Raw genomic sequence first — 14,424 nt, forward strand, 5'->3', positions numbered from 1 at the left:
TTCTTTTTAAAAATTAATAACTGAAAAATTTTAAAAAGAATAACGAAACTAAAAAATTAAAAAAATTAAAAACTGAAAAATAAAAAAAAAATGAAAACCGAAAACATTTGAGAAAGAAGGAAAAATAATGAAAAACTTGTTAAATCAGAAAAAAAAAGTGAGATATTTAAAAAAAAATAATGAAAAGTGAAAATTTTGAAAAGAAAAATTAAAAATAATTAAAAGTGATTTGAAAAAAAAAAGTGAAAAGTGAAGTCGTCGTACTAGAGGACGACTTCACTTCTCGATTTAAACAAAGTCATTATGTCTAACGACGACATTACTTAAAAAAAAAACATAAACAAAAACAAAACTGGTAGGAAAATGACGACTTCATCCTGAATGTCATCCTCTCCCGACCCAATTTAAAAAAAAATCAACGTACCCTATTTTATAATTTTATGATCAAAGAGACCCTGAAATACAAAAATTGCCTCTATATTTACTAAATAAAATATAGTTATTATTTTAGTTTCAATATTAGTTATTAACTAGTTTGTGATTTTGCATCTACTCTTATATTTCTTTTCTCTTATATAATATATTTTATCTCTTATAGTATTTCGTTTAAGGATAAATATACTTTTAGTTTTTAAATTTTAATAAAAATAATAATTTGTTTTAATCTTCAATTTTGACGTAGTTTAATCCTTAATTTCTTAAAAGTATCATGTACAAGTAATTAAATTATTTTACATTTTTTTAATGTATTAAACGATGTTTTAGATTTATATTTGAATTGTTTACTATTTTTGAAACGTTCCATTTCAAATATCAATTTAGAATTTTGTTTAACACGTAAAAAAAAAGTTATTGATTTAAACAAATTATATCCGTTTATTTTTAAAGTTTAAAATTAAAATATATCAAAATTTGAGATAAAAAAATAATTTCACTTTTACATTCAAACATGGGACTACATACATATTTAATCATTTAATTATTTTTGATATTTTTAGCATAGCACATATATCACAACAAACAAAAATATTGATTTCTCAAATGACTTGTTATAGCTGTTGTCAAAATATATATTTCCTTTTAACAAAATTTTATATATTTCCTAATTTTTGAATTGACAGTATATTTGTATTTCTCAATTTTTAGTAAATTCATACATATTCATCTCTTTTATATTTTCAATAAACTTAGATTCATTTTTCTTATTTTATTTAAATATTCTATATCGATTAATATATAAATAAAAATTATGAAAAATGAAAATTAAATTTTTATACATAAGAAGTTATTTTTTACAAATAAATGTTATATTAGAAGTACGAGAGATGTAAATGTTATATAAGAATCATATGGAATGTGAGTGTTATTTATTTCATTTAAAAAAATTTAATATAAGTGTTATATAATATACTTTTAAGAAGGTAAATATAGTTTTTCTTAATTATATGAGAGAAGAAGTGTTCAGAAAGAATCGAGTTTATATTGTTTGAAAAAAGAAAAAGGAGAGAGAACTGTATAATCAGCCTTATACACACAAAAACTTATTCTAGAAGTTCAAAATTTTGTAAAAGAGAAAAGAAGTTCGTGGCCATCCATTAAAAAGAAAAAGAAAATGGTAGATTTGGTAAAGCAATAAAAGAAAATATGAACTCTCACAAAAATTCCCATTTTAGACATAAAATTTATGTTGCTTAAAAGAAAGAAAAGCATTGTGAATTAATGTTGGTAAAGACACGCGTTTTAATACACACCATCAACGACTTAAAATTATTCAATCAAAACACATCAACTTCACTTTCTCCAAATGAAGTTGGCATTTTGGTTTATTAGAGATGGAGTGTGTTTGTAACATGCAATGCATCTCCATTTCAGGATTTCGGAATATACCCTAATAATACAACTAAGTCTACCATCAAATTTAGCGCAATTAATAATAATTAAAGTTCAACTGAACATGAGAACCACTACTTTATAAAACCTTAAACCCATAAAAAAAAATAATAGTTTGACATCTTTAGAAGAATAAAAACCGCTTTACAACTTAATTTGATGACATAATAATATATATTTATCAGTATTTTAAAATAAAAGTTAAAAAAATATAATTAAAATGTTGAATTTTCTCTTACAAGTTGTATGAAGAAAAAGAAAAGAAAGAGAACACGAAAAACGCGTAAACCCCCATAACGAAGGAAAGACACCCCATGGAAAAAGGTATTGTAAGATACACGTAGAAAACATAATTGACGATGGTTAATTATTTTTAAATATTAATACGTGTTTGGCAGAACACTTTTTCTTTGGTTAGTTTTCTGATCTCAGGTCTTCGACAACCTTTTTGATAGCTGAAATAATGTCAAATAAAAAGTAACCAAATGATTGCCTATGATTGGGACTTCCTTGGATGATGAGTGCAAAAAAATAAAATAAAATTAAGGTGTTAATACTACGAATTATGACAATTTTAGCTTAATTTAATTTCACCGGCAATTTTGTTAACAATGTTTTTTGAGGTACGAATTGCATCCATCAATAATTTTAAATTTGTTAATATTATATATGAATTTGCATTACATATAATAAAATTGAACTCATTTTTCAAGAGATGTTGAATTTATCATTTAATACCAAACTCTAATAAACAAAGAAAGATTAAGTTAATGACATAGAATGGGCGCTGAACATTCCTAGACTCCTAGACTAAGAATGTTTGAAAACTCGACTTAAGAAACAAAGGCATAATAATAAATTATACAATAGAAATTCATAAGCAAATTGTCAACTAGGAAGTGGATAATATAATCACTCTTTCTTACTTAGGTTACTTTACTATTTAAAAAAGTTTTAAAATAAATTTGTATAGTTTTAAATTCTTAGCCGAGATTAAGAATATTTTTTTTTTAAGTTGAAAGTTTAGCGATGGAGTCTTACTTTATGGATTCAATAACAAAGAATTTATAAATTAAAGATTCATTGAAAAAAAGATACTCAAATAATTTAGGGGTAAGGATTTAAAAAAGAGAAAACATGAGATATTTTTATCTTTAAATTATGAGACTCATACACTGTTTATACAAAAAGACAAAATATTAAGGCATTAAAATTATGTTAGCGTATTTTTTTATTTTATTTTAAAACTATTAAATTAGAGAATATTTGTGTTAATCGCTTTTATCATAATAAAAACAGTCCATTTGTGGTATCTAATAAGAGTAGGTAGTTTCATCCTACCCCTTATAACTTTCTTCCTTGATTTTTATAGGTTTATTATTATTTTTTGAATCATATAATTCTAAAATATTTTTTTATTTTAAAAAATATATTATACAACTTAAAAGTTATAAATAAATTTTAAAATAATCCAAAAGTGATGGAATGAGAATTTTTCATATAAGGGTGTAGAAAGAAAGTTATACAGATACATGAAGAAATTGCCATAACAACATTTATGTTTTCGGCCCACAAGTATCGGGTAGCCTGGTAGGCCCATCAATATCACGGATCCGTTTTTTTTTTTTAAATTAGATTTTCTATACTTATGATTAATCAATGTTACTTTATGATTCATGTAAAAACATCTGATCGTTTTTAATTAAAAAGTAAATTGAAACTACATTTTCTTTAAAAGATTCTTAGTGTGTTTCCGTAGCCACGTTACAGATTTGGATCTGTGAATATTTCATCTCAATGGCAAGAAATAACATTGACGTATTTAATAAAGTTAAAACAACACCATATAATGCAAAAACTCTTAATAATAATTTAATTCATATTTTTATAGATTACTTTCTGTGTTCAAATTTTAAAATTATTCGCATTCTTCCATTATTTTCACTCAGTTTTAAACAGGTGTTACAGCTTAAAAATAAATAAATGTGTATTTTATAAAATAAATTGCTATGATCAACAATGGCTACGAACTCCTGCTAAAACAAAAATACAAGTGAAAGCAATTATAATCATGAAAGCTAAACTTTTTGTTGAATTTGTAAATTCTTCCAACAGTCTTAGCCTTTTCAGATAATTAACTTATTTCATCCAAAATAAAATTATAATTAAACTCTGACTTCAATGAAAGTGTCAAATGGTGATTTTATTATTTTGGAAAAACAAGATATTAAAGTAGAATAAGAATGTGATAATGAAAGAAGCATTCATAAATAGTTCAAAATAGAAGAAACAAATTATTTCGAAATGGCATTACATAAAATTAAAGCATAATTTATTTGGAAAAAAGAAAGAGACACACATATGGGGTTAATTTAAGTGGAAGGTGTTAAATTATTCAAAGCCAAGGCGAATTGTGAATAGGTGTAACAACAGATTTAATTTGCAAGTATTTGTGAAGGGCCTCCAAGCCCAAATCTCTTCCAAATCCACTCATCTTGTACCCTCCAAAAGGAACATCACTTCCCACAGTGAAATAGCAGTTGATCCAAACAATGCCTGCACGAATCGATCTTGACACTGTGTTTGATGTATCCAAACTGTTTGTTATAATGCCTGCTGCTAAACCGTACTTCGTATTGTTCGCACTTTTAATTGCTTCCTCTATTGTCCTGTTTTTACGCCATGCTCAAATTCAATGCTCATCAACAAATCAAAAAACATCATATAACTAAATTCCAACTTACTTAAATTTCATCAATGCCAATACAGGGCCAAATATTTCCTCTTGTGCTATAACCATGTCCTCCTAAACAAGTTTTTTTATGACAAAAATTGTTAGTTATGAAACTAAGTAGTTGAGACAGCCACACACAATGGTACTTACTTTGGTGGGATTAGAATTTAGAAATCACCTTTACATCGGAGAAAATTGTGGGTTCAATGTAGTAACCTTTGTTGCCCACTCTGTTACCTCCGGTCAAAAGGGTTGCACCCTCTCTCTTTCCGTGCTCAATATAGGAAAGTATTTTCTCCAGTTGGTTCTTGTTAGTCTAGAAAACGAGTTAAGATGAATTTCACCAAAAGTAGGATCGAAAAGTGAGAACAAAGAGAAACTGAATGCATGTTTATTACTTGAGGCCCTTGCTGCGATTTTGGATCAAAAGGATCTCCAACGACCCAAGCTTTTGCCTTCTCCACCAACTTCTTTTCAAATTCATCATAGATCCCTTCCTGGACATACACACGAGAACTAGCCACACAAACTTCTCCCTGAAAACCATAACCGAGAAACATGGCTTATTCAGTTATATAAGAAGGATCAAAATTTTGTAACTAAAAAAGAAAAACTGACCTTGTTAGACATGATGCCAATGAGTGCAAGCTCCACTGCTTGGTCTATATCAGCATCATCGAAAATAATGAGAGGAGACTTGCCTCCTAATTCAAGTGAAACTGGTTTTAAATTGCTCCTTGCTGCAGCTTGCATCACTTCGCGCCCTACTTCAACTGAACCAGTAAAACTGACCTAAAGGTACACAACACAAAATTTAATTAGCAGTAAAATTAGTTACGAAATTGATAGATGTAAATATTTGACATGTTGCTTATATATTATCACCGCATCAATTCCCATGTGCGAGCTTATTGCTGCACCAGCAGTTGAACCAAATCCGGGTACTACATTCAGCACTCCATCTGGGATTCCAGCCTTCACAAAAGACACAAACAGTTAGATTAATTTTGTGCCGAATAAAACCTAAAATAAACTTGTTCTGTTCAGGAAATGGACAATGTGAACTGATCTATTTTGATTCGCAAAAAGCAAACTAGTGGATACCAATAGAACATATCTGACGAAAATGAGTATCATCCGACTAATTAAATGAGTATTATTCGACTAATTAAATTTTGATAGACGGAGAAATGAAAGTATGTTGATACGTACGAGCTTAGCAAGATGAGCATAGAACAAAGCAGAGAGAGGTGTTTGTTCAGCAGGCTTGAGGACCATGGTGCAGCCTGCAGCTAAGGAAGGGCTAACCTTGATGAAAAACGAGTGACTAGGTGCATTCCAGGGAATTATGTGTCCCACAACACCAATTGGTTCCATCAGTGTATATGCATGGAAATTCCCGTTCACTTTTAGTACTTGCCCATGAATTTTATCAGCAGCTCCTGCATAGTAACGTAGAGCATTCGCTGCTGAAGGAATTTCTGCAAACTTGTTGAAAAAGTACAACTTTCCACCATCCACGCTATCTAATGCTGCAACTTCTTCTATGTTTTCGTCAATTAGGTCCGCCCATTTCATCATTATTTTTGCCCTCTCCTGTTCTACCGAATCAATGTTAATATTAAACACTCCCATATTTTTACTCTCAATTCTTTATTTCTTTACGTGATTCGGTATAAGTTATTGAACTTTTTTATAAAAAAAATATAATTATATATTAATCAATAACTCACTAAATATTATCATATTATCATTATTCAAATATTAATTAACATGGTTGAAGAGAATCACATGTGATAGAAGGGAAAAGAATGACGTACAGAGGCAGCCATGCGAGGCCATGGACCTCGGTCAAACGCTTCACGTGCTGCTTCAACTGCAACATCAATGTCTTCTCTGTCTCCCTCACTCACTCTTGCAATTACCTCTTCTGTTCTCGGATCTATAGTCTCAAATGTCCTCCCTTTTTTTGTTTAAATTTAAATAATCACAAACCACTTTGTTAATAATGATAGTGATTTACAGTGTTAGAAATAAACACGACTTATCCTTTATTTATGAATCTAATTTTAATCGTTAAAACGGTGGACTTTAACTATAATTTAACCCCACATGATCAGGTTTGTATTCACTAATATACTCGGTAAACTGGTCTTATATCTCCGACTCATCTTCTTGCGTTATTAGACATTAAAAAGTGATTAATAGTGGATGAAATAATAGACTTAGTAAACAATAAACTGAAGAACCTGATATGGAATCAAGAAAATGTCCATTGATGAAGAGTTTAGTAAACTTGATGGTGGGCATCTTGAGGAAGGAGTTGTTGTGGGTGTGATTGGAGTCAGAGGGAGCACTCATCTTTGCAAGCGTCTGGTATGAGAGGTTCCTTTTACAGTGGAATTTATGATTATGATTTTGTGCCTATATAAAGGCAACATTCTTCACCTAACCTAGGGATGGCAAAAATATCCATGCCCGCAGATATCCGCGGATAAAATCCGTGACGGATAGTTATTACCCGCGGGTATTTATTACCCGCGGGTAGCGGGTAACGGGTATTTTAATACCCGGTTATAAACGAGTCGGGTACGGGTATCATACTATCCGTACCCGCGGGTATCCGTTACCCGCAAAAAATTAAAATTAATATTTAATTTATATTTTATTAAGTTAAATTTAATTAAAATTAGAAGTAACAGTATATTTTATTATGTCAAATTTAATCATAATTATAATTATAATTATAATTTAATTTAATTTATATTTTATTTTTATAATTTTATATTTAAAAATTTATAAAATTCATATTTTTTTAAATATTTGCGGGTATCGGATATCCATGGGTACCCGCGGGTTTTAAAAATATCCACAAGTACTTTTTAAGCGGATACCCGCCGAGTAAACGAACGAGTAACGGGTGGATTTTTTTTCAGCGAGTCGGGTACGGGTATCATACTATCCGTACCCGACCCGACCCGTAGCCATCCCTAACCTAACCTCACTTCATTTTCTGTTCATTTAAAGAATGCAAATAATTAACATAGTGCGTCTCTTACCCCTGATTGATTCTACATATGGAATGGAAAAGCCAAAAATCACGATATCTTTTCATGAAGATGTCGTGGTCTAATAACGCAAAATGATTTTTTAACGAAATTTTATCGACAAACTTTTCACCATGTACATGACAACATCTTAAATCTTAATGAATGAAAAAAAATTTGATATAATTTGAAAAGAAAAAAGTTTATTACATATTAAAAAATAAATTTTGTCAAACGTCCTCTAAAAAATAATAAGAAAGTGCGAAAAATAAAACAATACACACTTAAATTGAAAAATAAATACATCATAACCATATATTCAGAAAACATGATCAATTATTTTTTAATCATAATTTTAAAAAAATTAATTAAGTTAATTTTAATATCAAGTAAAATAATGTATTTTAGCAGACTATTATTTTAATATACAACAATTTTATAGATTCAAATTTTATCATAACTTATTATTTTATGTAAAACTTATTTTAACCTTGAGTTCTATTTTTATAAATTTATTTCGTTACGTTAAATTATTTTTTAAATATGTGAAGAAAAAATTATTCTAAAGAAAATTATTGGTTTAAAAAAATCATTTATGAAGAAGCATGGTTGTTTTTCAGGCTATAGTCATTGCAAAAATTATTGGACGACTTTTTAATTATTTTTGATAGATTCGGATTGCGCTTTTAAGATTTTTTGCCACTTTTACTTCAATAGAAAAAGTTTTTATATTTGTAGGTCGGTGGAGCGTAGTGGAATACGTTCAATCATTGAAATTTAAAACTATTTTTTATTACACTAAATTACGTATATAACAATAATGTAATATAAGGTATGTGTAATTACGTCTAACTAGCATCATTACTCACTTAAAATTTAAATGGAAAAATTATATTTTCTGAAAAAAAAAAAGAAAATGACGAAAAGTGGGGTAATATGAAATGCATTATCAATTGATCGGCATATATAGATATATTGGTTTCCATTATTTATTTGGTTTATATGAAATGAGAAAAAGCTAGAAGTTTTTTTCTCCTTTATCTTTTTTAGTAACAACTTCCCAACTAATAAAAGAGAGTATTACCGACAAGTGTGTGTGGGGAAACTCCTCTTATGTAGTTTTATTCGGTATGAACAGTTTAATTAGCTTCTAGAAGCAACTTTAACAAACCATTTTGACATTAAGGAAGTTTGATTATGAATTGCACCAGATGAGAAAGGCTTTTTTCATCCTGCACCCTCATAATTTCTTGGTGCACCCCTATAGTTTTCAAAATAACTATTTTATCCTTTATAAAATTGACTTTCACATCAATTGTTTCGGAAACAATTTCCATCTAAAAACAACCAAAACGAAGGAAAAGGCCAACTTCTGACAATAACATTGTTGAACAAGTGAAATTAATGATCCATGTGATAGATAAATTCAAAGCCAAGGAGAATTGTAAAGAGGAGTTACAACAGATTTAACTTGCAAGTATTTGTGAAGGGCTTCTAATCCATGATCTTTTCCAAATCCACTCATCTTGTACCCTCCAAAGGGAACATCATCACCAAAGGCAAAGTAACAATTGATCCAAACAGTACCAGCACGAATCGACCTTGAAACTGTATTTGCTGTATCCAAATTCTTGGTCACTATGCCTGCTGCTAAGCCATACTTAGTATTATTCGCACTTTTAATTGCTTCATCAATGGTCCTGTTGTTCACATTTAACATAATAAATATGAGAATAACAACCATAATTAATAATAAACATGAAAAAATTAGCATCAAAGCAAACTTACTTAAACTTCTTCAACGCCAACACAGGACCAAAGATTTCATCTTGTGCTATAAGCATATCCTCCTAAACAGTATTTTCAAAAAGGAAACATGATGGTTAGTTATCTCTAATTATGCTGAAGATGACATTTTCATAACTAGAATTCACCTTTATATCAGAGAAAATTGTTGGCTCAATGAAGTAGCCCTTGTTGCCCACTGTTTTACCACCGGTTAAAAGGGTTGCTCCTTCTCTCTTTCCATGCTCAATATATGAAAGAATCTTCTCAAACTGTTCCTTGTCAACCTAACATATACAAAAATGTTAGTTGATTGATGAACATCATTTATGTTTTTGTACCTTACAACTAGTTGTGTCTTGTCTAGTTTTCTTACCTGGGGTCCTTGTTGGACTTTAGGATCAAAAGGATCTCCAACGACCCAAGCTTTTGCCTTCTCCACCAACTTTTTCTCAAACTCATCATAGATTCCTTCTTGAACGAATACACGAGAACTTGCTACACAAACTTCTCCCTGTAATCACAATGAATGAAATTTAGTGTTCCAATAACATAACCAGACGCTAAGGATTATACCAAAAATCACTTTCACCTTGTTATATAGGATGCCGATTAAAGCAAGCTCAGCAGCTTTTTCAACATCAGCATCATCAAAAATTATGAGGGGTGACTTGCCTCCTAATTCAAGTGAAACTTGTTTCAAGTTACTCTTAGCTGCAGCCTGCATTATCTCACGACCCGTTTGGGTTGAACCAGTAAAACTGACCTGAAGGTGCCACCAGATTAAGAAACATAATTCAAGTAGTCTTCTTTAATTAAGATCGTTATATAACTGCAAATGTTTGAGATGTAAAGTACCTTATCAACATCCATGTGTGAGCTTAATGCAGCACCAGCAGTTGGGCCAAATCCTGTCACTACATTGATCACTCCATCTGGAATCCCAGCCTTCAAAAGAAAAAAAAGGTGTGGTATTAGCCTAACGTCCATTGAGTCAATAATTGTGATAGGTCGACGGGTTTCACTAGGGAAATACAACACCAATAAGATCTGAGTCCAATTACATAAGATATTAACACCGGTTTTAACCCAAAACTTTAAAGACAATATGTTTATGTGTTTTTATTCTTATATAATACTGTACTTTCTCATTTCTAGACAATGTGAAACTTAGACTCACACTAGGATTCGTATCAATAAATAACAACCCTATGGTAAAGTGAATTGTGAAGAGCCAAGCATGCTTGATATTTGTTGAAAATGAGACATACATACCAATTTAGAAAGATGAGCATTATAGAGAGCAGAGAGGGGTGTTTGCTCAGCAGGCTTGATGACCATGGTGCAACCAGCAGCTAGAGAAGGAGCAACCTTAATATAAAACATGGTGTTGGGAAAATTCCAAGGAGTTATGTGTCCCACAACACCAACTGGTTCCAGTAATGTGTAGGCATGGAAATCTCCAGACATTTTCAAAACCTCTCCATGAATCTTATCGGCAGCACCTGCATAGTAACGTAGAGTGTTTGCCGTTGCTGGAACTTCCACATTCTTACACATGTGATACAACTTCCCTGCATCAATGGCATCAAGTGTTGCAAGTTCTTCTGCGTGTTCATCAATTAGTTCCGCCCATTTCGTCAATATTTTAGCTCTTTTCTGAGTAGTAAATTCATGTTATGTTAGTTTTCATGTGAAAACTATGTCAAAGGGTTAACTAAGTTCTAAGATAACTCAATCTATCACATTTTTATACTACGATCTAATCATACATTATGATTTTCGTTTAAAAAATTGTATTTCTTAATCAATGTTCTTATGATACTAATTCGCGTTGATATTACTTATGTAAACTCTCTGGACACCAGATTTTATCATCAACAAACCTCAAAATTACATGAAAACTTTTACATTTGAAATATGTAACAGTTTAATGACCTTATACTAATTATATAAAACAATATTTTACTATTAATTAAATAAGAATGTCATCAGCATAACTTTTGAAGTTATTAATGTAAAACTCAACAAATTAAATTTGAATTCTTTTGATTTTTTTAGTATCAATATTAGAATTTAATCAATTTTAATTGGATTGAAGTGAATTTAAATTAAATATTATATATTATTAAAAAAAAAAGAAGGAAATGAGAATAATAGAAAAAAAAAAAGATAAAAGAGAAACTGAATAAAATTTGCTAAACAAGCATGCAAATTTTTTTTTGTACAGCTCTTACTTCCTAATAATGCTCTTAGTGTGTTTCCGATGTAAATATGATTTATATATAAAAAAAATTAAGAGGTCTTAAGTAAAAAACAGAATCTCCAATTTAAAAAAAGATATATAATAATTTAGAGATAAATAATTGATGTATAATAAGTTTTTGTTTTCAATCAATCCAAATGGCTAATTAAAATTAATTTTATTACTTTGTCATCGTATTGTTATAAGTTAAATTACTACCTTTTTGAAGTTTACTCTTATATTATTTTGTATTTGTATTATGTTACTCGATATTATTATAAATCCTTATTTAACAAATTTAAGTGGAATTTGTTAGAAATATTCATGTAAAAGTGTATGAATTTAGTTTAATGCAATTTGGTATTAAATTTAATTTACTCTGACAACAAAATTACACACTTCTATAATTTTAAAGGATCACATGGGCCGAGCATTAAATATTCATGATCACAACATGACATCATTCTTGAATTACAGCAATATTCATCTGAAAGATTTTCTCGGGTTTCTAATATGATCACTTATACATATTCAATTATTTACGGACATGACTCTATAGATAAACTTATCAGTTTCATTTACTTTTGTAACTATAAATACTTTTTTATTCTTTTACAAAAATCTATAAGGTATTTTAATATAAATTAAAGAAACAAATTTCTTTTGAAATGGATAATTAAAGGGTAAATAAAATAAGAGGAAGCAAAAATAAATAAGCTTACAGCGCCAGACATGCGAGGCCAAGGACCAAAGTCAAAGGCGTGACGTGCTGCTTTAACAGCAATGTCTATGTCTTCTCTATCTCCTTCGCTGATCCTAGCTATAACTTCTCCGCTTCTTGGATCTATGCTCTCAAACGTCTTTCCTGCCAACAATTAATACAGAAAAAAAAATAAAAAATTGAGAGACATGTAAAAAGATATACTTTATTTTCATAAAAAAATATATTAAATTGATTTTACTTTTAATCGATTCGAGACTTTCGATATATTTTTTTATATTTTTTATGATATATTTTGAATGTAAAATTAAATATTAATACATAGTTTGATATGATCGGATAACTCTCATATCACGTGAAATTAAAAAATAAATTTAACAAACAATAATTTTTATTAAGAAAGATTTTAATTTATAGAATTAAATATGTTTTTATTCTTTAAGTTTGACTAAAATTTAGAATTAGTTTTTCTTTACGTTTTTTGATTAATTTAGTCATTCATTTTTAGAAACGTCTAAATTTAGTGTTTTTAATCAAATTTTGTTAAGTTTATTTAACGTTTCAAATGTATTTCATAATAGTATTTGAATTGTTTACATCGTTTGATACACTTTCGCTCTAATGTTAACTCAAATATTATCGTAAAATACATTTAAAATGTCAAATAAATTTAACAAAATTTGATAAGAAAGATTAAATCCACACATTTTCAAGGATAAAAAACTATATTGATATAAAGTTTCGAAAAAAGACTAATTCCAAAATTCACTGAAACTTGAAAAACTAAAAACATAGTTAAGTCTAATTTATAATTCTAATATTATGTAAAGAAAAAAAAAATTAAATCTAATTCAATATTATAATACTCGGATGCAATACATATACTCTAAATTGATGGTAGTGAAGTTTATAAGAGAAACAAGGGGCAGAAGAAGAAGGGAAAGTGTGTTAGAAAGAAGATGAAAAGCTTCTTGACCTGAGACAGAGTCCACAAAGTCTCCGTTGATGAAAAGCTTGGTGAAGTTGACCGACGGGAGCTTTTTGACGGAGGCAGCATCGCCATTGTTAAGACCAGTCATCTCTCTGTTTCTACTTTTCCTAACAAGAACAGATTTGTAATGTAATAATAATAGAAGCACAATGAAACCAAACCACTCATATATACATATATGCCACAAGATATATCATTGAAGGATAATACGATAAAAACAACAAACTCGCCTCCTCATTGACTTTAGATGCCGATTCTGTCGTATAATATCCCATACCTATAATAAATATAATATAATATTATATTATATTATATTTACTACCATATAACGAGAAACTTAAATTTATGGACTCACTCATCGTTAGTTAGATTAATTTTTTAAATTTCACGTAATTTAAAAATTAATATCATTTTTTATATTATCACATCGTCTTTTTATAGGCTTATATTATCATATCGTGTATTATTTTAAATATACATAAACATTGTTTATGTTTGTACAACTATTAGGTCTACTATTTAATTATTTATACTTAACAAGCATATAAATCGTCGTCTTAAGAATATCTAAAATTTTAAAGAAATGGTTAAATTTGGACAATTTGTTATTATATAGAGATGAGAGAGAATTTTTTTTTTTGTAAGGGTATTTGAACTCGTTGTTTTAATTTTAATAGAAAATTTATGCAATAATTAGATGTGAGGATATTTAATCTTTTAAACTATGTATAATGATAGAGGTGATTATTAACGAATTCTGTCGTTTTTGTCCTCATATTTCTTTGAATATTTTTAGTTCATTGACTATCCTAAACAAATTATATTCATTAATTTTTTTCTTTTTAGTTTTTAGAAATCTTTATTTGCCTTTTTCTCATTTCAAACAATTTTATTCTCCTCTTAATTGTTTTATGTGGTTCAAAATTCACAAATTTCTTTCAAATTTCTAACACATTTCTTCTCTTTTATTCTTTATATGATTTTGTTCAAGTATCATACTTCAAAATATAT

General features: G+C 28.9%; 2 protein-coding genes across 2 annotated transcripts; both read right to left on the reverse strand.

The window, feature by feature from the left end:
- Window positions 1–4,161: 4,161 nt before the first annotated feature.
- On the reverse strand, window positions 4,162–7,077 carry LOC114179619 (aldehyde dehydrogenase family 2 member C4-like). Its single transcript, XM_028066035.1, has 9 exons — window positions 6,874–7,077; window positions 6,445–6,587; window positions 5,837–6,220; window positions 5,510–5,599; window positions 5,243–5,416; window positions 5,023–5,160; window positions 4,803–4,940; window positions 4,635–4,696; window positions 4,162–4,559 (listed from the first exon to the last, which is right to left on the reverse strand). Exons 1-9 carry the CDS (start codon window positions 6,983–6,985, stop codon window positions 4,286–4,288), a joined length of 1,515 nt encoding a protein of 504 aa, XP_027921836.1. The 5' UTR covers window positions 6,986–7,077; the 3' UTR covers window positions 4,162–4,285.
- Window positions 7,078–8,938: 1,861 nt separating this feature from the next.
- Window positions 8,939–13,659, reverse strand: LOC114179363 (aldehyde dehydrogenase family 2 member C4-like). The gene is made up of 9 exons (XM_028065686.1): window positions 13,399–13,659; window positions 12,424–12,566; window positions 10,732–11,115; window positions 10,315–10,404; window positions 10,049–10,222; window positions 9,833–9,970; window positions 9,606–9,743; window positions 9,460–9,521; window positions 8,939–9,371 (listed from the first exon to the last, which is right to left on the reverse strand). Exons 1-9 carry the CDS (start codon window positions 13,499–13,501, stop codon window positions 9,098–9,100), a joined length of 1,506 nt encoding a protein of 501 aa, XP_027921487.1. The 5' UTR covers window positions 13,502–13,659; the 3' UTR covers window positions 8,939–9,097.
- Between the last annotated feature and the right edge of the window lie 765 nt (window positions 13,660–14,424).

The sequence above is a fragment of the Vigna unguiculata genome, chromosome 3 (genome assembly GCF_004118075.2).
Source record: "Vigna unguiculata cultivar IT97K-499-35 chromosome 3, ASM411807v1, whole genome shotgun sequence".
NCBI classification, from domain to species: Eukaryota; Viridiplantae; Streptophyta; class Magnoliopsida; order Fabales; family Fabaceae; genus Vigna; species Vigna unguiculata.